Source organism: Ylistrum balloti, unplaced genomic scaffold (genome assembly GCF_031769215.1).
Source record: "Ylistrum balloti isolate Yb309-2 unplaced genomic scaffold, AGI_CSIRO_Ybal_v1 Utg369758, whole genome shotgun sequence".
Lineage (NCBI taxonomy): Eukaryota > Metazoa > Mollusca > Bivalvia > Pectinida > Pectinidae > Ylistrum > Ylistrum balloti.
In genome coordinates this window covers 1254801-1276387 of record NW_026781958.1, presented here as the reverse complement: position 1 = coordinate 1276387, position 21587 = coordinate 1254801, and the positions used below count along the sequence as shown (strand labels likewise).

The 21587-nt window shown below is 32.8% G+C and overlaps 1 protein-coding gene across 1 annotated transcript; it reads left to right on the top strand.

Annotated features, from left to right (window-relative positions):
- The first annotated feature begins 743 nt into the window (after nucleotides 1-743).
- Nucleotides 744-20703, top strand: LOC132543544 (spermatogenesis-associated protein 7-like). The gene is made up of 10 exons (XM_060207061.1): nucleotides 744-769; nucleotides 2201-2260; nucleotides 2808-2897; nucleotides 3352-3399; nucleotides 4351-4481; nucleotides 5085-5962; nucleotides 7461-7508; nucleotides 15364-15441; nucleotides 16487-16544; nucleotides 16908-20703. Exons 1-10 carry the CDS (start codon nucleotides 745-747, stop codon nucleotides 17844-17846), a joined length of 2355 nt encoding a protein of 784 aa, XP_060063044.1. The 5' UTR covers nucleotide 744; the 3' UTR covers nucleotides 17847-20703.
- Nucleotides 20704-21587: the final 884 nt, after the last annotated feature.

The following is a 21587-nucleotide window of genomic DNA, read 5'->3' as shown; positions in this document are numbered from 1 at the left end:
TTGACTCTCGAACTGTTTCAGTGATGATTTTGATCCTGATCCGCGATTCATTCCAAGGTAAACTGAAATTTCTGCTGGTTAAAAGTTCATCGTTTAACAAATGGTCGACTAATTTTGGATGCACCACTAATGAAAATAAGGGGTAAATCTTTATCTTGTATGTTTTTTTTAAATGAAAAACAAGGTAATCTACAAGAAGATAATCTTAAGAAATCTATAGAGGCAGAAAAGGCCAAACCAGGGGCAATTAGAGGGGTTCAGAATAGATTTAAAGTTCATTCGTTTGAAGGGAAAAATAGAGGTAGTCTCATTGGGGCAAAATGGTTGAGGAAAGAGGAGAACCGACTTTTTACTTTCTTACTCTAGAAAACGGAATGTTTACTTTCAAATTTTTACATAGAATTTGAGTAAAATCATTCAATACAAAATCACATAAGATTCAGGAAGTTAATAACATTAATTTAGGAGCACACATTAAAGTACAAATAAAATCAAATTAAAGTTGTTGAGATATACTTACTTATTTAATATCAATTTAAAAAATAGAAACCTCAGAAAGTTATACATACTGATTATCATTTAATTAAAATATGGTTCTAGCTCTTCAGATTGTTACGCCGGACGCACACTAAACACTACTACACTATCTTTACTCTTCTTTGTTATCTCCCTTGTGGCGCTTTACATCGAGTGACTAGTTACCAAAATGGACGACGTTTTCTGAAGATCTGATAATCACGAAGAATGGGTGGACGAACCGGGAACGCAGGTTGCTATAAATTTGTTTTATACCCTAGATTATATCAATATAAGCAACATCTACTTATTTACTTATTAAACGCGCCATTTTATATCGCAAGTTCAGTCTGTGCGAGTTCTTCAACATTCGTTACATGTAGAAACATGTTCGGTTACCTCAGCAGTTCAGTTTATCATAGCCGAAATCGGTCGATTTCTAAACACAACACATTCATTATTCATGTCTTAGTCTGTTGCTAGCCATGTATTCGTCTTCTGTATTGATCTCGTCTCTGTAAAGCCGTGTTTTAGTATGATTCAATTAACTTTCATTGCACCCAGCTGCTATAAATAGGAAATATGATTTAACATATATTTGTCGAAAACATCTTGAAATCCAGACTTGGTTCTATAATTCCTCCTTCTGATTCGTACAAGTCTACAATCTACATCACATTGCCAGTATGTAGAATTTTTTGTAATCGTGTTTATTACGCAGTCGCGCAATGAAAAGCACACAATTTTGCATATACATTTGCATTTAACACGGACAGTATATTTGAAGTATGGGTTATTGTACGATAATTAATAATAGAATAAGCCTAGCCTATTAGAAATTGTAGTGTTAATGATAAGTCCCATTTTGAAGAACCTCAAAACAAAACATTCTTTGGCTATTTGATGCTAAAGTTGTATATTGTGCTCAATTCCGAATGGTTGTTGTTAATAATTAAATCACACAATGTCATTGTTGTGAAGTTTTGCAAACTTCAAGAGTATTCATGATCATGATAAAATATATCAGGTAATTATATAAGAATAATAGACCAATATAAAGTCAATGACAGTGGTTGATCTGAGCTCATTTTATTTCAGTTAGAGAGATTATAACATCCTACCCATTGTATAAAAATGAAGAAGAGTGATCATGAGAACATTATTGATATAGATCATCTATATACATCATTATATCTGTTATATTGAATTGGTAGAATATCATTTACAGAAGTAGCAGCAGAATTTACAAGTTTTGTGTTTGAATTTGTTGATAAGAACCTTCATTAATATTTTTTATTCCTATCAGTTTGTTGAATTGTTGGTAAATGTCATTACATTATAGTGATAAAAATTCCAGATGACACCATATATACATATATTAAAACTGTGAGTTTCATGAAAATTTCTCCCAGCATCAGTTTCTACTTTTCCTATCACTCTTTTCCAACTTTTTTTCGTCCTCAGCCTTATATTTAAACATTTAATGTATTTATCTGATTTTGAGAAACATAAATAACATGTGATGTTAACCATGTCTCACAAACTCTTGCTATAAGGCTGAATAAATAATGTTTTTAAATATTCCGTTAAATCAATTTTGGAAATTTGACAAAAATGGTAATCCAAAACACATCATTTGTTTGGACTTAATGCAAGGTAACAGATTGATGTTGTTTATCTGAAGGGATGCAGGCGAAATCCAACATGTCATCTATGAAAGGCCAACTTGGATTGCGGAGCAGTGGTAATATACAAATTTGAAATTTGTAAATCTTATGTTTTGAATTTAAAAGAAGGGCTGGTGTTTTTATTTCAAAATTTCACTGTCAACAACAATAATATTGAAAGTACAATGTCTAGTGAGATATTGTTTTGAATTAAGATCAAAGCTAGTAAATTCTAATATGATGTGTTTTCTAACTGATTCTGTATCTTTACTTATTAATAAACAACATATAGATGTATTTCATTTTAATAAAATCATTTTTCTGTATATAAACATAACCTGGGAATCTGTCTTTTCTAAATAACATAATTTACTCTATTCTTGATTGGAAAACATTGATTTTATCTATAGCTACCAAAACTTTATTTTCATCCCTGTCAGACTTCTTTTACAGAATGGTTGCTAAGAAAAAATATATATGATAATAGTGAGGTTGTACATTTTCAATATTGATAAGTGTACTGGTACCTTCCTTATAGGTTTTGATTTTAATTCTTGTCAAGGGGAAATATCAATGCATTAGTTTGAATTGAATGTGATTTAATGCAATTGTTTTGTTTTCTAGCCTTGGCCCCAACCTCTGCCAAGTTGACGACTCAATACCTTGTTCTGGACCATATGAACAATCATTACAGCAAAATTGTCAATGCCAAATGTAAGTCAGAAATCTACATCAATATTTCATTGGGTCTTAATTTCTATCTTATGGGTGTAATTGCAGAATCTTTCACTGTACATGTATTGTAGGAAAGAAATCAGTCCCTTACAATAACATGTACAATTCAGTTTATACCAAGCATCCAAATGTTTCAGTCCACTACTTCTCAGAGTTAAGTGATAAGAATGAATTTCATTTAGAAGAAGTAAAATTTAAAATAGGAAATAAGTGTTGGAATGGATTGGAATCTTTTATTAACATAGTGTATACATATTCACTGGTGTATGTAACCATGGCATGGAGAATACATTCACTTTCATTGAATATTAATCACACAGTCAGCTGATTATGTAATCAATTAAGTACAATGAAAAGCCAATATTACTGATTGCCAATCACTGGCCTTGTCTTAACTTATTGATTAGTGATGGTGTTGTTTTCTGTTGTCTAGCTGCCATTGATAACCGCCCACCAAAGGTCTTGTCAACTAGCCAGAAAGGTAAGCAAGAAAAGGATGAGTAGAGCAAAACAAGTCCTTTTGTACAAACTGCCTTATATATTGTAGCAGTATGTCACGGTAGGTTAGAAAAACAATGGTTTAAAATAGTGGAATACATACGGTAATGAAAATAGTCGTGGAATACATAATGAAAATAGACGTGGAATACAGAATGAAAATAGGTATGGAATACATAATGAAAATAGATATGGAATACATAATGAAAATAGATATGGAATATGAAAATAGATATGGAATACATAATGAAAATAGACGTGGAATACATAATGAAAATAGGTATGGAATACATAATGAAAATAGATATGGAATATGAAAATAGACGTGGAATACATAATGAAAATAGACGTGGAATACATAATGAAAATAGACGTGGAATACATAATGAAAATAGACGTAGAATACATAATGAAAAGAGACGTGGAATACATAATGAAAATAGATGTGGAATACATAATGAAAATAGATATGGAATACATAATGAAAATAGATATGGAATATGAAAATAGACGTGGAATACATAATGAAAATAGATGTGGAATACATAATGAAAATAGACGTGGAATACATAATGAAAATAGACATGGAATACATAATGAAAATAGATGTGGAATAAATAATGATTATATTTAAATAAGAGAGAACACATACCATAGGATATTACATGTACACATCCATATTCTCTACACATTGTGGGGCTCACTAAAACAACTTTACTCATATTCATTATGTCTAGGTTCAGTGATGATGAGACAGCGTAATCTAGATGTGATACTTAAGAATATCTCCACTATCATTTTATAGTTAGAATGGTTTAAGTGAAAGAAAAATTGACTTGAATATCACAATGTTATGAAAATACTCAAAACTGTCGATTTTTATATGGATATATGAGAACATATATAGACATGTAATACAAGATTTATACTACAGCTCGTGACAGGAAGACCCGTGAGTATGTGAAGAAGACTGGTGTACGTCCCAGTTCCAGTATGAATATCCGTCCTACTTCCAGAAATATTTACTATGATGACATGGATGGAATGGATGATCATGCTGCTCTGGTAAGATACGGTCATTTAAATCATTGTATGGAGTATCTCCTCTGTGGTTTATAGCCTTTATGTGGTAGGTTTCGCACGGTTAGACGTTTTCTTGTATAGAAAAAAATCTTCAGATAAGGAAATACTGTGGTAGCAACCAATTTAATGAGTGGTCGAGTAGTGGCTTACATAGACATCTTGGGTTCAATTCATGAAATGGATAGGAAAGGTATGGGGTCACCTACCTGACCACATGTGTTTTCCACAGAAACACAGGTTTCTTCTCAGGGTAAAACCCTTTTGAACTTCCATCTGGGTCAACAAAACTGATAACTTGTTTCAAAATTGTTGTAAAATTAATAAAGTATATCGATACAAGATATTTAATCAGGGACTCAAATTTGTTAGGGTTTGTACTGTTAAAAGGACTGTCCACTGTATACATCACACAATGATCAAAATCCAGGTATACATATACGCAGGTATTTTTGTTTGATTTTTATTCCAGAGTTCCTTTCTCGCTTTATGCTACATGTATGATTATGTGATTTTTAACTGACAATAACTTGAAATGTCTTTAAGTGCATCCTAATGATCTCCTGATCTTTTACAAAAATTTTTTAGAATGACTTTGATCCTGAAGACGACGATGATCGCTTGGTGTTGGACATTATGAAAACAACTCTTAAATCCAACAGACAAGACAAGGTAGAAAGTACTGAGGCTACATATGGTGGTTCACAATCATATGATGCTTATAATGGACAAAGTGAAGGTCAGGTTCAAGGTCACAACTACCGCAGCCAAGGCCACAGCTATCAACGTCCTGATCCTCAAGGCTATCAATATCAGACTTATTCACATCAGCAAGTCAACAGATCAGGTTACCCCAAAAGACCCTCATCTGCTAGATCTGTAAGATCAGCCACTAGTGGTGTGTCAAGATCTGCTCTGCCTCATGGTGCAACACATAACAGAAAGGTTGAGGATGGAGATATTCTTGCCACAAGGAAACACGTTTTTACTGAACCAGAGAAACCGTTCACACCAAGAACTTTGAAGTCAACAAGGACATCAAAACTCAGCCAAACAAAATTTTACACAGCTCCCCCACAGAAGAGAAAAGATCCAACAGAAGAGAAACACAGTGACAAACATTTAGAGGAAAGTGTGGAGAAACCAAAGCCTAAACCACGGAGGGCAAAATCACCAATGAATAGGACAGAAACACCTTTAACAGAAACCAGCCTGATGTATGAAACTTTACAAAGTAGGGATTTCTCAAAGTTTGACAAAGATAAGATGGTTCCAACACTGGACATCTCTATGGACAAAGACCATCTCAATTGGATTAAAGAACAGGCCTCCAAAGCAGAGATCCGTGCTAAAAGCTCAAAGCTCAAGACCAGCATGGAACGAATAAAGGAGAAAGATCTGCAGGACACAACTGATATGGGTGAGACAGGCGAACTCACTACAGGTACTCTGGGCCGAACGACAAGGTAAATCTAAGCCTAGGAAATGATGCTTCAAGTTTCATTAACATCAAAAGTATTTGGCATAGATGCCATTTTTGCTTCAGTCAAAATTTAAAAGATATTTTCACCTAGAATAATTTCTGGTTCCAGAAGAAACAGTTCCTTAATAAAACTATGTGATTGGCATAAGATTTGGGCAGTTATTATCAAATTAATCTTGACATTTATTCAATGTAAGGAATACATTCCCTTAGTAGGGAAAGTTTATCAAATAAATCTAAGCATGAAATGAATAAAGCAAAATTATTCAAACAAATGAAATGGATGGAGTTTGATTATAGAGATTCTTCAAGCTTTGCAACAGTTATTTTACTTGCTTTTTCTTCACCCTGTGTCCGAAACTTTATATTAAATAATCATGAAAAGTATTGACTGCAAATACACAGTTTTCAAAATGAAAAAGTAAATGGAATCATTATTTTTTATTTTGTGGAACATTTTCTTCAGGTTGGTATTACCAATAAAATAACACAACCAGTAGAAGATTCTAAACTTCAGATTAGTTTGTCATTTTGGTGAATATTTTAGCTATTGAATAAAAGACTTGTATACCTGATAAGATGTAATGATCTTCTGAAATTGCCCTGTTTTCATAACTAGAAACAGAGAAAGTTCTCTGTAGAGATGTCCCAGAAAATTGCAAAAGGATTGCACATATTCATGTACATGTACAAGTCATAAATGAAATTTAAATCTTACATCTGTATGTTTAAACAAATTTCATGTTTATGTGTCATTAATACATATGGATACACTTAATTCCACCATTTTCAAATAGTGTCTGATTTCACCCTATTTGTTTTTGTTCCTACAAATGTACTAATTTATAAAAATAGTAAACATGATATTGTTTGATCTTTTTTGATGGTAGGCTATATGTATAAAATGGTAAATAACATGTCCCTTGATTTCTCCATCATTTTAGATTGGTTAGTTACCTGGTAGGTTTTCTGTATGAACTGTAGACAATCTGTGTATCATAGAAAAGAAATTTGTTGAAGAGACCATCTAAGCTGTTATTTTTCAGGTCTATAAGATTGGGGTCAGGAATGTATAATATTTTAAAACTACATGTAAGAGCTCGAGGATGGTCATAATTTTAACATTGCTACATCAGAATGTTCTAATTTCCATATGAGTTGGTAGGCTGGTAGGTAACTGGAATCAAATAATATTTTTGTTTTCCTTTAGAACAACAAGTTAAAACACTTTGAAATAAAATGACATGCTATAACCAGATAAATTTTTAAGATTGAACTGTGAAATACTTCGGAATGAAATGAATTACACTATAACCAGATAAATTTTTAAGATTGAACTGTGAAATACTTCGGAATGAAATGAATTACACTATAACCAGGTAAATTTTCAAAAATGAAATGTGCTAGGAAATGTTGTGATGTACTTGTTAAGTTATAAGTTATGAGCTATAAGAACATTGTAATGTTTTCTGACTCAACAGGTCGTTTGGAACCAGAACTATGGGCCGATCTGGACGCCTCAATGAGCAGTGAGTACTCACATGTACAATGAGCCATGATTGTGTTTCTGTTCACTCTGTTTACTTGTAGTCAACACTCTCTCCAGTTTTACCTGTGGTTTGACATTGACATTTGATTAAACCACAGTTAACCTAAAGACTTACCTGACAAAGTTACTTAATTATTAATTATTTCTGTGATGTCTCTTACCTGTACCTGATTTCAGCTTATACCTGTGACTTACAAAAATCAGCCTGTGACCGTCAATGTTTTGTGATCTGTCTTCAACCTTTCAAGCGATCTTTCACCTTTCTCATATAATTTCACATCTATCATGAGAGTAATGTTAATTACATAATTCTGTAATATTTTAATTTCTTTTGCACATTCTATGTATAATTGTTTCCATCTAAACAATGACCTAAAGCTTGTCTTGTCTATTGCACATTCCATGAGTAACCAGCGACTGGATATTTGTATCATTTTGAGTTCAGCCAGTACTGAAGCTTTACGACTGTCCACTAGTGTTATATAGGTATATACATACACATGTTGTTATGAAATGTAGAAGAGCAATGAAAATTATGATATGAAATATGTTTTGTACTTAATATGTTAGTGAGAGAAACCAAAGGTGTATCTAATTGTATATTAGAAAAAAAAAAACAGGAAAACATATCGGAGTGAGAAAGTATGCAATTTGAATCCCTTCTAATCGTCTTAATGATATCTAACCAAAAAAACCATTTATTTACATAATTTCATTTCGAAATTTCAAAATAAAAAAGGTTTTCTTTTTTGGGAGAAGGAGCAGGTGAGTTAAACAAAAAGTAGGGAAAAGAGAATGACAGCTAGGGAAAGGCATAGAGGGATTAGCTTTAGAAGGTGAGAGACATGAAGACAAAAAAAAAGCACCATAGGAGAAGAAAAAAATAGCTAGGGAAAAGTCCAAGAAAAAGGAAAGGGGAGGCAACCAGGTGGAAGATAATAGCTGGGGGGAGCAAGCTTAATGGATACTGGAATGAGTGACAGGGGATGAGAATTATACAGAAGAGGATAAGCTGGAAGGGACAGGTGAGCTAGGGAAAGGTAGGAGCTCAAGGGGACCCAGAGGCTGTCTTGAGATTAAGGAAAGAAGCTTAAAGGGATAGGAAAGTTGTAGGGGGGAAAGGTACAGGGAATCCATAGGGAAAGGGGAGGGAGATGACAGGGCCAAGAAAGCTTGGTGACACCTCTTTGTGGTGTATACTGTTATGTTGTTAAGATGTACTTGGTATATTTAGTATGGTGATCCAGTTGTTTTTAGTGCTGTTAATGATTGTTTGAAAGTGTGAGTGAATATATACAGTGCTAACTTTTCTAAATGATTTATTTGCAAAAATAAAAAAAAAAAAAAAAAAAGAAAAGAAAAGAAAACTATACACACAGATTTAAAGAATGTACCTAGGCAATTTTAGGTCATCTGACCAGAAATTTGGGCCTCTAAAAGGACAAATATTTGGAATGTTATTTGTTAGAATACGGAGAAACAGATGTTATGTTGTTATTTTTCAGTCTGATCAAAACTTCATCATGGTTTTACAGTAACCATTTTGTAACATGATTGCGCAACTGTTTTTCATGAACAAAACCTACCATTTATGAGTTTCTGATACTTTCTAGAAATATTCAAAATTTGAAATAATCGAATTTGTTAGGCCCCATCAGCAGCCTGGCTGTCCATCTGTTAAGGACCATGGCCTTCTTGTCTTTAATGTGGCCATGTACTTAAAAACATGTATTTAAAACAAGTGAAAATTTTGCAGATCAATACAGTTCATTCAAGAAGATATATTAGAGCTAGTATTGACCATAATTATGAATTTACAATGTAAGCTATCTTGGTTGTTTTTAACTTCTGTCTGTAATGGTGACAAACTTAATTTATTAAAAAATTAAACTGGTAGTTGATGAATTAATGAAATACTTGAATACTATTTATTACACATTTTTATACGCCCATCGAAAGACGTACGTATTATGGTATGGCGCTGTCCGTCCGTCCAGCATCCGTTGTAAACTTTTATTTGTCCGGAGATCTCCTCCTACATTTCTCAGCTGATCTTTATGAAACTTGGTAGGCTTAATCACCATGATATGAAGTTGTGTTTTCCTGAATGGGGTGTTGATTTGGTGATTTGAACAAGAGTTATGGTCCTTTGTTTATTTCACTGTAGAAATTTTGTCCGGAGATCTCCTCCAACATTTTTCAGTTGACCTTTATGAAACTTGGTAGGCTTAATCACCATGATATGAAATTGTGTTTTCCTGAACAGGGTTTTGATTAGACGATTTGCCCCTTTGGATATACATGGGCGTATTTTGTTCTGCTTTGCGGTACTTTTAATGAATCTGTAAAACATCTTGAATAATCTTATGTAAGATATTTAAAGGTCGTTTTGAATACACTATAGTATGATATACATTTATATACTTTAAACACACTTCCTGCCTATTTCATCCTCAGTAATGCATTTTCTAGACATATTTCTCAGTCTTTGCATGAAATTCTATCTTATTCTTTTCAACCTACACTAAAGTAATTGTTTGATATTAAATCAATATCTATTCATTATAGGACTTTGATCCCATGTAATCCCAGATGTAATTATAGACTTGTTTCTATGTAAGTATGGGTTGGTTAGAGTTAATCTACAGCTGCATGTAGTCAGAATAATTTGCATTTATTTTGCCTGTCTTGTTCTGTGTTCAGAAAGTATATATCATATCTAACTGTTAGTTTTACCAGAAACGAAAACATCGCCGGTGATGAGCACAAAATTTATATTCTGAAAAAATATCAAGTGCAACAAATTTAAAAAAAAAAAGAGGAAAATTCTTGACATTTTCTTTGGAGACCATTCTTACATAACAAGAACAACACATGATGATCAAACTTCAGTACTTTAAGATTGTGGTGACTTTAATGAGCCATCCAAGTAGTTATTACTGACAGGTTTCATCTATTCTAAGAATTCTGCACTTATCACTGGTACATGGTATACTGAACATGATAGTTGTATTGTTTTTGCATCGTCCTCGTTAATAGCATGAGTATACAGGTCTATCTAGACATTTATAATGATATAAACATTAAAACAAACAACCACAACAATTAATTATGATCTTCGTCAACATGTTTAACCCTTATTGGGCTTCATATGGTTCTGACGATGACATTAATAAATTGAAGAAACATACTTGGAAGCTGTTCTGTTTTTGTTAATGTTGTATTGAGCCAACCTATGACACAACAGCCCTGCATACCTTCAGGAATCCAGCCGAAGAGTGAAAGAAACCAGGAAGCATACTTTAAATTATACCATTGGCTCTATCCCTTTGGTCTTATAAATATGTTATGCAAATATTGATCATCTCATGGTTTTAAGAAAATTGTAACCGAGAGTTCTAATGTAAGTGGACACAAACTGAGATTTTTATCTATTGTTTATAAAAGACTACTTTCTCAATGTTACAAAATGTTATGATGTTTAAATAGGTAATTCAAATCAATTTATAGATTTCAGACAAAAAACAAAATCATTAAAAACATTAGGTTGATACAAAATTTTGAGGTTCTTTTGAAGTAAAATGTAGTTTCAATGAGAATGAGAAATATTTTAATTTGAATTATATTCTATCATAATATTACATAGTAATGTGAATAGAGATAATAGTCTGACCAGAATAATCTGTCATGTTCACCTTTAATATCTTTATTAATAGGTGGGTGAGCATCTATATATAGTAAGTGAAATAAACTGTATTGGCTGACATAGGGTATATGTACTCTGTTCATTTCTTGGCTTTCAAAAAATTTCTAAAATTGTACTAATTTTTATACTCATAGTTATTCAAGAAATAAAGGGCGGTTATACACAAGAACAAATGGTTAAAGTTCAACATGAGGGGTCATTGTGGTCAGATTATACCTAGTTAATGATTCCATGTTGTTTGTAATATTGTGTTATTGTTATAGACATGGCCTGTGTGTGGTTGGAACGATTGTACAATATTTTATATTAAAAAAGAAAGATAACAGATACAGGTTGTACTCTATGATATTGTGTTATACAAGTTTTTAGAGTAAATTACCATATCCTTGTTGTATTTGACACAGAAGTATTTCTCTTTGACAGAGAATAATACATTTTCCAAAATAAAGGATTACACATCACTGACTATGCCCAGTCAGCACAGGCATACTTTATTGTGGAATATCTGATATTATGAAAACATATATGGTTATGATTCAACAGATATACTTGTGTAATTAAATACATATCTTTTTCAATTATTGTGATTGTAAGACATAGTGAGCTTTAAGATAAAACAGATATTTTTTTATATCAAATGAATCTATAAATGATTGTAAATATGTGTATGACTGAAATATTTTAATTTTACTTGTCAAGAATACTTGAAGCTATTTTTTTTACCCTTTTGCATTTAAAAAAACCCACAGGCTTGTTATATCGATCACATCAAGAAAAAGTTGTAACACATAAGTTTTATACAGTGACAATGTCTTCAAGTCTGTATCATGTACTAAACAGTATTTAGAAGAAGCCTGTTATTGAAGGCCATCATGTATATAACAGTGTGTTGTTTAATTATAATGTCACTTTATAGAGGTGTCATAGTATCAAAGTCAGATCAGTAATGTGCTCAAATTTTGTATATTTTTTTTATTTGTGGATAAAATGTATGAATAGTTTTAACATTAATATTTAGTATTACTGATATCAGGGCTTTTTCACTAGAAATATCATGTTGTTAATAACAATTTCGTAGATGGATAAAAGTGCCAGTATCGAAAGACCTAAAAAAATTGTATGACAGCTTCAACTCCATATAAGGAATATTTCATATTTAATGAAATTATTGAATATTTAGCCAGAAATGAGCCCTTGACTTTCAATAAGATCACCATTATTAGAATTAAAGTTGGTTAAATGCAAACAAATGCTGTTTTATGGCAAAGTATGTTCTGTAAGATCTGTTTCCTTGCCATCCCGGGCTTATTGCATGTTATATATGATTGGTACGCTCAATTATGCTCTCATTGTTTTTGACATCCTTGCCAAACAGCCTATCACCATGTCCATTGAAACAAGGATGTCAAGGTTTTTGACTGTAGTGTGATGTTTGGTCAAACTGTTTGTAATTTATTGACTCATTAAAAATTAATGATAGAAATTCTTCTGTTTGTTTTTTTTTTTTTAATTAGTTTTATTTTTCAATTTGCTGATGTTTGAATTTTAGTGTTTGCTTGCATTGTTGATTTATTATTTGCTTGAAAAGCTTCAGAATAAAACTGGTTTAGAAATAATTGTAGCTTCCAGCAATGTTTGGAGTAGTTGATGAGAGATCACTGGCTTAAAAGTGATTATTTACCAGGGCTGCTTACTCATGGAAGTTTGGAAGAGACTTTAATTGTTGTTTGACACTCTCTGCTTTCTATATGTGCACCTTCACAATTCTTCTCCATAACATTTCATTTCAACTTTTGTGTGTGATTTCTGCTTCAAAAAATTGCAACTAAAACATTTGTCACTTTGTAGACTTTTAAGTTAGAATGATAACATTTTTGCATAAAATTGACAACAGCACAGATTATTTGTGAGACAGCTGGATATCTAATATTATTGTGGTACTTGAATACACTGAATGAAAATAAGGGGGAAAAACTTAATGTATGTACCTTACAAGCATTTTTAGATAAATGATTTGAATGCTGAACACATCCTGTAGTCCATGATTACGATGACATTTTAGTTAAAATATGAAAAAAAAAATTTAAATGCTTGAAAGAAATTGATTCTCGTAATTGATCCAAACAATAGTGAATATACTTGATATATCTGATACATGAAGTATTTACCAAATATTTTTCAAGAAATTGAAACATGGATATAGATGTAGATGCTTGTGCTTATGATACGTATGATAAATGTCTAGTCACTTTACGTATAATATTTAGTGACTCTGTACATGTAGGACGTTGACATTTTATTGAGGTTGATAACCACGAAAATCAAGGCTGTGAATAGAAAATGGCCTCATCAGATGATAGTAATTGTTTTAGCACATGATATACTAACTGTTGATATTGATTACTAACATCACTTATAGCATCCTCGGTTGACTAATGACAATGCTTGTTTTAGCATGATATAGCAGAAAGTTAATTTAGACGATCATTCAGCAGATGTTTGCAGCAACCAATCTGTAATATATGTCATAAGGCTAATATAATATCTGCTGTTGACAGTTGTCAAAAAAAAAAAAAAACAATTACTTTGAAGCCTGAATGTTTAGAAGATGTGGCTATTAACAGAATAGAGATTACTGAGTTTTAGAAACATTATTTAGGAAACATTTGCTACACAAAATGGATGGTAACTGAGACATGAAAGAACATACCATCCATGTGTAGCTTTCATAAGACTTGAATGAAATAATCAAATGAAATGTATGTTGTATTTTTTGGTCACCTGAGACAAAGACTCATTGTCACCTATTGTGATCGCCTTTTCTCAGACATTGTGCAACATGCGTCCGCAAACTTTTAAACAGTTTTTACTTCTTCTCAAAAGCCCTTAAACCAATTTAAATGAATTTTTCAAAAACCTTCCATGGTCTGTGATGAAGCAAAACTGTGAATTATACAGTCCCAACCCCAGGGGCCTGATCATCTTCTCAACATTTGGATATGGTAGAATTGAATGCTCTTCATGGATGGAAGTGTCTTAGGGTGCTTTACCGAAATTATGAATTTTTATTAGGGTGTCATATTTCTCCATGGGGAGGTGAAAAGTTTACTTGACATGTCCTGTATATGGGAAAAGTGCCTTTTTGAACATAATTAGTTTAATTTCCATTAGAAATATTTCAAACTTTGTTGGAATTGAGATTGAATGGATGACAGCTTGATGGTATACACATAGAATCTGGCTGACCCCCAGGACTGATTCTGTCTCAATTTCTGTAGAACTTTTTTTTAATAAAAACTTAAAACTTATATTTTCCTTTACATTCATACTGTTACAACAATCATGATAAAATTAAAAATTGTATCACTAGCTGCATATTAATAAAATAAAAATCAAAATTTTAACACGAAATAACTAAATCTATACATAAAATAAGTATATACTCAGTGATGATACAACTATATTGATGTAACAGTTTTTCAGTGCAGATATTATTGTAACAGCTGTCTGACGACATCTACAGTCCAGTACATTTTCTGTAACGGCTATCTGCCGACATTTACAGTCCAGTACATTTTCTGTAACGGCTATCTGCCGACATTTACAGTCCAGTACATTTTCTGTAACGGCTATCTGCCGACATTTACAGTCCAGTACATTTTCTGTTATAGTGAAACCTTAGCGCTTGTAAAGACATAAAACTAAAAGAACTTTGTTACACTCTAAGTAAATAATGACCAATCCCGATATTTAGAGGTTTTGGGGTTAAATCAATATTGGTTAAAAATAAAAACATTCTATTGTGTTATAAGAATATCATCTTTACAGAAAATTGATCTAAACTCACCAACCCCCTACCCTGACCCCTCCTAAAAAACAAAACAAAAAAAAAGCAACTTTTAAAAACCATGTTAACAGACCTAGGTATTCACCTTATCTGCAACAATGATCAGGTCCCTGTGTAGACGCAACAATAAAATCTGTACAAATATTGGATCCTAAAACAAACCACACATTGATTTGGACATAGTAGAATTTCCAACGTGTTGCTGACATACATGTAATTTGTTAAAGTAAGAGAGGATGGTCAAGGTCTTAACTATAATGGTGTGGAATTCCAACTTTACAGAGAGGAGGAACTGCAGTATGTGGAATTCATGAAGGAAGTGACTGATGACGTCCTCAACAGAGGTGTGTTTACAAACAGGTGAGTGTTACATAGAATTTGAGAAAAAAAACACTTGTTGTATATAACTATATTGATACATTGTATTGTTAAAGTATTGATTTCCATGAGGTGTTAATTTCATGAGTACTTTGACCTTTTGTCATCACTCAAACAAGAACCTTGACCTCTTGTCATCATTCAAACAAGAACCTTGACCTCTTGTCATCATTCAAACAAGAACCTTGACCTCTTGTCATCATTCAAACAAGAACCTTGACCTCTTGTCATCATTCAAACAAGAACCTTGACATCTTGTCATCACTTAAACAAGAACCTTGACCTCTTGTCATCACTCAAACAAGAACCTTGACCTCTTGTCATCATTCAAACAAGAACCTTGATCTCTGTCATCATTCAAACAAGAACCTTGACCTCTTGTCATCATTCAAACAAGAACCTTGACCTCTTGTCATCATTCAAACAAGAACCTTGACCTCTTGTCATCACTTAAACAAGAACCTTGACCTCTTGTCATCACTCAAACAAGAACCTTGACCTCTTGTCATCATTCAAACAAGAACCTTGATCTCTGTCATCATTCAAACAAGAACCTTGACCTCTGTGACCACTAGAACAAGTACTTTGACCTCTGCCATCACTATAACAAAGACCATGACCTTTGTAATGAATAGCACAAGAACCTTGACTACTACCATCACTAGAACAAGAACCTTGACCTCTGTCATCACTTTCACAAGGACCTGACCTCTGTCATCACCTGAACAAGAAACTTGACCTCTGACATACTATGAGGAAAGATCTTGACCTCTGTCATCTTTAGAACAAGTACATTGACTTCTGTCATCAGTAGAACAAGAACCTTGACCTCTGTCATTACTAGAACAATGACCTTGAACTCTGTCATCACTAGAACAAGAACTTTGACCTCTGTTGCTATTAGAACAAGCACTTTGACATCTTTCACTTGAAAAAGTACACAAAGTTCTTTGACCTTGCTGTAAACACAACAATTATGATGAAATTTGAATCTTAAATTGCTTGAAGTGTACACCTTTGTCCTCAGGGTACTGAAGCAAGTTTTCCAAAACCACATTGAGAAGCGGAAAGGACACTTAGATGAGGTATATATCTTTTATTGATATTCATAATTTAATCTCTCTTGGGAATTGTTTACAAATTCATTTAGCAGAAATATTAATTATTAAGTCTCACTGATGGAGTTGAATTATAGTATTGTGCTTCATGTTATAAGATACTCGTCAATGATGTTTGCTGATATGATGTGTTTAATGAAAGACTCCATATAGATATATTCATAGACAGTAACTTTTTTAAAACATGGATTGCAGTCTTATGAATGACATTATAAAATGGAATCTTGTTATATGTCTGTTTAGAAATTGTTTGCATCATCCATTCCTGAATAACACTATAATAATATAATCAAGTTTTTGATGAAATGTTTGATGAACTTTTCTTCACAGCATAAAATGAGAGGTGTTTTAGATGAGATCAGGAGGGACTTGGGTATTCCACATGAGTCTGACTCGGATATAAGTTCATACACTGGGTCTCCAGATATTTCCTCAAGGCTTAAATCTACAGGATATACTGGAAGAAGCAACAACAGCATCGGAATCTCTAAACCCTTTGATAGGACCTTCAATTCGACCATGGATTCTCAGAATACTTATGGCCTGCAGAGTATGTCTGGGGATTTATTTAGCACTATCAATTCTGAGTTTGATAGAGAAGATATGTCAAACACCCAGGCGCTGCAAAGCTACCAGCTTGAAATGACTCGCAAAGAAGCAATAGACGAGGCAATCGAGGAAGGGGTCCCAGAGGCTGATGAGGGCAATGAAAAGCTTGATGAAGGGATAGAACAAGATGCAGAAGGTACACTCCAGCAGCCCAGAGGAAGGTTGATACAAGTCGGTTCTAGGGATACTGATCAAGAGTCAGTTCATTCTTCGTCGTCAAAATCTAGAGTTAGTAGAAGTAAAAAAGATGTCCCACCTGTTGAGTCACATCAGGAAGTATTTGATAAGGCCTCTGTCCATTCTCAGGCGTCACGATCTTGGCTCTCAGCAGCGTCACGAAGTAGACCCAGTAGCGTGGTATCAGCGGGGGAGCAGGTAAGGGACAACATTTCTGTACATTCACATGCCTCAAGGTTGAAAGCGACATCTCCACAACCAAGACAGAATGTGGACCAATATCAGGATATTGTGCAATCACCCAAAAGTCGATCACTGGTCTCGCGTGGAGAAGAGACAGATGACACATTAACACATGACCATTCACAACTACTGAGTGAAGGCGAGACTGAGGGGGCGTATGGTGAGGATGAGTTTGAGGAAAGTGAACCAGATGACCAGCTGGGTACTGCCACACACAGAACATCTGACGATGACTTCTAACAAAAACTTGCTTATTAATGGCAACAGTAAGGAATGCACTATATTTGAAATTGCTCTGCAGCTTTTACATGGAAAAGGAAAAAAAAATTCTCAGTTGTTGTGGGATATATGTATTCCAATCCTTTTAGAGGCATGATTAAAACCAAGCCCTTTCGCTCCAATGTATGTTTATATGAGATGTGGATTTGTAAATTAGTATCTGATTGTAATCAGGTTATGCGATAATCTGAAAAAGAAGTTACAGTAATTTCCATTAATTTTTGCTTTTTAGCTTAGCATATCAAGGAGATCAAAACACGTTATTTCTGAAATGTAATCCCCAAACCTGGTCAGCCATGTTAATCTTACCTCTACTGTAGATATGTTTAATTTGGCATGGTTCGATTTTAGTGTGATAACTACAGGGCAAAAGGCACTAAAATGAAAATACTGCTAAGATATATCCATTTACAGTATTTGTTCTTTGTTCTACGTAAACACTCTATATATTGTCTTTGATATTCGTGGATGTTGCCATATTGATGCATCGTTTATCTTGCTTTTTAAACTCGCAATCGCTCACTTGTTCATGAATTAAACTTTGATGCATTGTAACTGCTTAAAAAAACCTCCCATTTGCTCATCGTTCGTCAATCAAACATCGAAAGTGTCTTAAATGTTGTATATTCTCAATATTCTCTATTGTCATATAAAATACCTGTAGCTGGCTATTGGTACTCTTGTTTATGAACGCAGGAGATGCCCATTGACATGTTTTCTAATGCATTTCTCTGGTGATGAATTCAACCTTTTTCTGGACTGTATTACACTTTGAGTAATGCTGGATTTGAATTTTCCCTTACCTGAATGTTGTTGAAGGTCAAAAAGGGTTGTCTTATGTCATTTATCTAAGATGCTAATTTTCATAATTTGTAAGGACACTGAGAAATACACTTAGGAGAAAGGATAAATTTTGTCTGCATTTCGTGAAGCATGGCAAATTGTGAGATAAGTGTCTGTGAGTAATGTGACATGTTTTTGTCTGGTAACAAAGACAAACATTACATATAAGGCTTGGAACAAATTATCTGTGATTGAAGCTATTTCCTGGCTCATACACTACTGCTGAAAGGAACTAACCATGATGGAGAAAAGAAAATGGAGGCATTTTATTTTTACAAAATATTTTGTTATTTCATGCATTTTCATCAATATTAACCAAATATTATTTTTGTGTGAATCCTGCCAACAATATTGATGTATGTGAATTAGTTACCTGGTATATTTGTCTGTTGTTTTGTTTTTAGTTTTTCATTTTCCCCTTATCCGTCCTTATTTGGCTGTTGCAATATATCCTACATCTATACATTTTTTTTTTTTTTTTAATTTTATTAATTTTTTCCAAAAAAATATTTAGAGGAAAAGGGTGAAAATAAGTTCACCTGTTGATGAAGACCCACACATTTTGTGTTTTGATTTGTTACCCTATATCATTATATATTTGCAATTCTTGAAAAAAAAAAATAGTTTTACATATAGTAATTTTTTTATATGTGTTGTCCTACTAAATATGTTTGCACTGTAGTACTAGTCACTAGATGCTTACCAACCAGTTTGTTTCAATGTACATGGCTACACTGAATCACATTCTCTTGTGATACAGTATGATTGATTGGCAATATATATATTTTACATTTGCACTGATACCAGTATATCAGTGTACCATTTACAGAATTACAATGTATATTTCTCTTCGAGTAGTGTAAGTAATTACAAAAATTGTGATTAATTAGTAGCCTAGGTAAGTACTTACTTGTAGTGTCATTTTCAATGTTTCCATATATTTTGTTATTTTCAACCATGATAGTGTAACTAGATAGTGATAATCTGTAGGATGTTGAATGAGATGTTTTTAATTTTCATTATTAACAACATAAAAACAGGGTTTGTTTTATATAGAAAGAGAAAGTTAGATTTTTATTGACGAGATGTTTGAATTGATAAACCCTTCTTTGAAATGAAACAAGTTTAATAATAGTGGCCCAAAGACTGACTTTTTAATGAAAAAACAAGGACATACCTTTATCATGAGTGTGAGCATTTCGAATCTATATCAACATTGCCAACAGACCCTCACCCAAAAAGGTCATCCAGAATTTGGTTAGTGTTTTTCGTACCGGTTTGTCATGGACAAAGTGACATAACATGAACAAAGGGCCATTACTCTGTGTAAGTGGGACATGAAACCAGATTTATATACTAGAACTAGCTGTGTGACACTGCCACCTCAAGAGATACTCACATGTAAATTTTTGGAAATAAAATGACAACGAAAATTTGAAGAACTGATTGTCAGACAGACAGGACGAATACCTGCAGTCATTTCTGGTAGTATCGTTGAATAAATTTAATGTTAGAAACTTTCATTACAAGTTTCATAAGTAACAAAGTTTGTATGGTGAATAAATGAGACAGAAGTCTCTCTAGACATGACAAAGAGAAATCTCATCTTACTGTTAATTTTGTTGTTATCTCATGTGATAAATGTTGTGTATTTAGCTTTGTTTACAGAGCACTGTCCCACTGTTTTCATGTCATTATCATTTTGAAATGTTTTGGTAGATACAGGGTGAATGAGTGTAAATGATATTTTGTCCCAGGTGGTCTTGAAATCTGTCTCGTGTATAATGCTCCATCCATTCTGTTGTAACCTTTTTACATTTACATAACAATGATGTGTTGCTTATAATGAAAGGGAGATAAGCAGTTTTCACTCTATTATAATTGTTTTTTTTTTCTTGCAATACAAAATTCAAGTCTGTGATTTAAAAAAAAAACTTGTCATTCTTGCAATTTCAAAGCAAAAGTCCCATTATTTATGCAAAAAGATAGATTGAAAATAATGATTTATAAAGTGGAATATATGAATACAAATGTATTAATTATGATACAAAATGTAAATCTTATTACATTATACATGTCATACAGCAAATATTTATATGTGTTTGTTGATAGGATATATAGATATATATGGAGTAGAATGGGTTTAGACAGAGTCCATGTAGAATCTCTAAATTTAGTATAGTTCTATTCAGTATTCAGACAAACTGTTTTGAATTTCAATATATCGTATTTATTTTTACCGATGTCACAGAGTTTTGATATATTATCTTCAAATTCCGCCGTCCAATCAAAGGTTTCTTCATATTTTGTTGTCTTGGCAACCAGTTTTGTTTGTGTTTCTGTATCATTATTTTAGGTATACACTATTGATTTTTTGTCCTGTACGATATATCTAATATTGTGGTTCCTTTTCATTCTTACGGTCAAGGTCAGAGCCTGAAAGTTGAGAGTTTGGATGGGGCTGTATAATGGTGTACCATTAACAAGTATTAGATAGACATGTTATAATGGGTTCTGTCTGAAAATTTCTCTTTAATTATTTGTAAAGAAATGAATATAAGTTGTTATTAGACTTATTTTTTTTTTATATTTTTTTTTAAGATAATTACACAAACTTAAGTGTGATAAATGAACATGTATTCTTTATTTTTTTAGACATTAATTAACATCATCACAATAGTTTGATGGTTTCAGATTGCTAACATTGACTGTCAATCTAATAACTTACAAAATCAAATTAAATAACAATTTGAAATACATATTTATGTCACATGTTCATTTTTGATCCATTGCATTGTTTAAAATAACTGGCTGACTCCATTACTATTCAGGGCCTACCTGCTTAGAAGAAAATTATTA

Excerpts from the sequence above, each read along its gene's own strand:
- LOC132543544 (XM_060207061.1), top strand. The coding sequence starts at position 745 with ATGGGTGGACGAACCGGGAACGCAG. Across the intron at positions 3,400-4,350 it reads CTTGTCAACTAGCCAGAAAG|CTCGTGACAGGAAGACCCGT; the intron begins GTAAGCAAGAAA and ends TTTATACTACAG. Across the intron at positions 7,509-15,363 it reads TCTGGACGCCTCAATGAGCA|AGAGGAGGAACTGCAGTATG; the intron begins GTGAGTACTCAC and ends CCAACTTTACAG.